The following is a 2194-nucleotide window of genomic DNA, read 5'->3' as shown; positions in this document are numbered from 1 at the left end:
CTCATGTTTTCTTCCAAAGAGGGCCCAGTTCTTCATACAGTTTTTTTTTTTCTACCAACCATAAATAGGTAGTGCTTAGGGTCTTTTGATTCCTTAAAACGACTGTCAGACTGAAAAAGTTTATTACCGTTGCTCTAAAGTAGCTTAATGATAAGATATATATCAATATGAAGCCACTAAATTTTTTTTTTTCAAACCAACCCAACATTCTTTTATGATCTGTGGTAGCAAACAGGTTTTGTGGAGCTGACATACAATCTACCTAGCCATTATCAGATCACTAGCAGCTCAGAGCGCTAAGTCAACTCAATAATCCAATACTGTTCTGCCTTGATTATCTATGGCTTCGATTAAAAAGTATGCAGAAGTGGTCTCTGTCTTAAATTTGTTCAAAATATGTGGCTTAATTCTAAATTTAAAAACAGGTCTTCCAGTGGGCCCACAAGTCACCAGAATACAGTATCAAAAGTTATACATTTAAACACTTTTATTAAAATGTTTACACATGTACATAAAATATTCAGTGATACAACACTGTATAAAGTGTACCATCAACTGCCATCACTATAAATGAGCTCTCCAGTCAATGGGACCTAATCTCGAACACTAAGTCAAGAGAAAAAGGAAGAATTATTTGGGAGACACCTTCATCATGGCCTAGCAACACTTCCTGCTGTCAAAATGTGTTCAGCTTTTTTTTTTTTTTTTTACAAGGGTCAGGCTAAGAATGTCTTCCCTGAGGAATCCTTCCAAGTGGAGAGAGTATCGTAGAAATATACTTATTAACACAATCTATCTCACGCTGTAGCTGTTCATGGATTTTTAAGGTTAGCTTTGTTCGAGATTATTTTAGGGGTCTTCAGACCTCTGACAATTAAGTAGGTTGCACAGAAAGAACTACCAAAGACAGTTTCAACCTGCTCTCCAGTAGATGCGATTTCGACACCTTTGCATTTGCTGCAGTGTGAACTTGAGCCACAGCAAGACAGATCTTATTGGATTAACATCGAACTCCTGCCATCTCCACTAACTCTGGCAGACAGTAGCGCTGTCTGCGCGGTTTCCCCACAAACTTGTTTCTTTCATCCACCCTTTTCATTCTCCCGTAGCTACTCGTGACTCCCTCAGCCTTACCTCCGGGGTTCCCTCTGCACCCCGAGAAAGGAGCCCCCTTTCTCACCGGAGAACCGATTCCAATCTCCTTCTGACAAACGGGCTCCAAGGGGCACTCACTCGCCCGCCCACTGCGGGAGTTCGGTTCGCTCCCGTTCCCAACTCCACGCCCTCCGAGTGAAGCCGATGCTGCTCCGTACCCGCCACGACCCCCTGTGCGAATCCTGGGGACCTCACAAATGGCTTCAAATGGAGCCTCGTCTGAGCTGGAGGCTCAGGCAGCCCTCTTGCCCGTGGCGTCTCCAGAGGCCCTGTCCCCGGCGTGGCCCTCCGCCTGGCCCCGCGAACTCACCAGGAGGAGATTGTGCGCCACCAGGTACCCGAGCCGCGCGCTGCCCCGGACGCCGGGGGCCAGGCGCCCGGTGGCGTAGCCGTGCCAGGCCACCACGTAGGGGTTGTCGATGGTGATCCAGTACTTGACCTGGCCGCCGAAGTGGCGGAAGCAGAGCTCGGCGTAGTCCCTGAAATGGTCGGCCAAGGCGCGGTTGGCCCAGCCGCCGTAGGCGTCCTGCAGGCGCTGGGGCAGGTCCCAGTGGTACAGGGTGACCACGGGCTCCACGCCCAGCTCCCGCAGCCGCTGCAGCAGGTGTCCGTAGTAGCGCAGCCCTTCGCGGTTGGGGGCGCCCGCGCTGCCATTGGGGAGCACCCGCGCCCACGAGATGGAGAAGCGGTAGTGGGTGACCCCGAGCTCGCGCAGCCCCTCGGTGTCGCGCAAGACGTTGTTGTAGCTATCGCTGGCCACGTCCCCAGTCGCGGGCGGGGACTGCGGCGGAAAACCCGACGGCAGGCCGGCCCCCGGGGGGTCCTCCGGGGGCGCGTGGGGCTGGTGGGTGAACGCGTCCCAGATGGACGCGCCCTTGCCGTGCAGCCGCCAGCCGCCCTCCGTCTGGTAGGCGGCGGTGCCCACCGCCCAGAGGAAGCCGTCGGGGAAGGTGTCGTGGAGGAGGCCCGCGGCCTCGGGGGCCGGAGGTCGCGCGAAGCGGGCCCAGGTCTGGGCACCGTCGCCGGGCTCGGCGCGCAG

The 2194-nt window shown here is 54.1% G+C and overlaps 1 protein-coding gene across 1 annotated transcript in view; it reads right to left on the bottom strand.

The window, feature by feature from the left end:
- Positions 1 to 2194, bottom strand: part of KL (klotho) — a gene marked incomplete at its 5' end in the record, with an annotated part of 50811 nt that extends 48617 nt beyond the window's left edge. Inside the window, one exon of the mRNA XM_011361861.2 lies at positions 1466 to 2194. Coding sequence (XP_011360163.1) covers positions 1466 to 2194 — 729 coding nt within the window. The remainder of the gene's footprint in view (positions 1 to 1465) is intronic.

This window comes from Pteropus vampyrus, unplaced genomic scaffold (genome assembly GCF_000151845.1).
Source record: "Pteropus vampyrus isolate Shadow unplaced genomic scaffold, Pvam_2.0 Scaffold71, whole genome shotgun sequence".
NCBI lineage: Eukaryota > Metazoa > Chordata > Mammalia > Chiroptera > Pteropodidae > Pteropus > Pteropus vampyrus.
The sequence above is the reverse complement of the archived record's forward strand: the minus strand, read 5'-3'. Positions and strand labels throughout refer to the sequence as shown.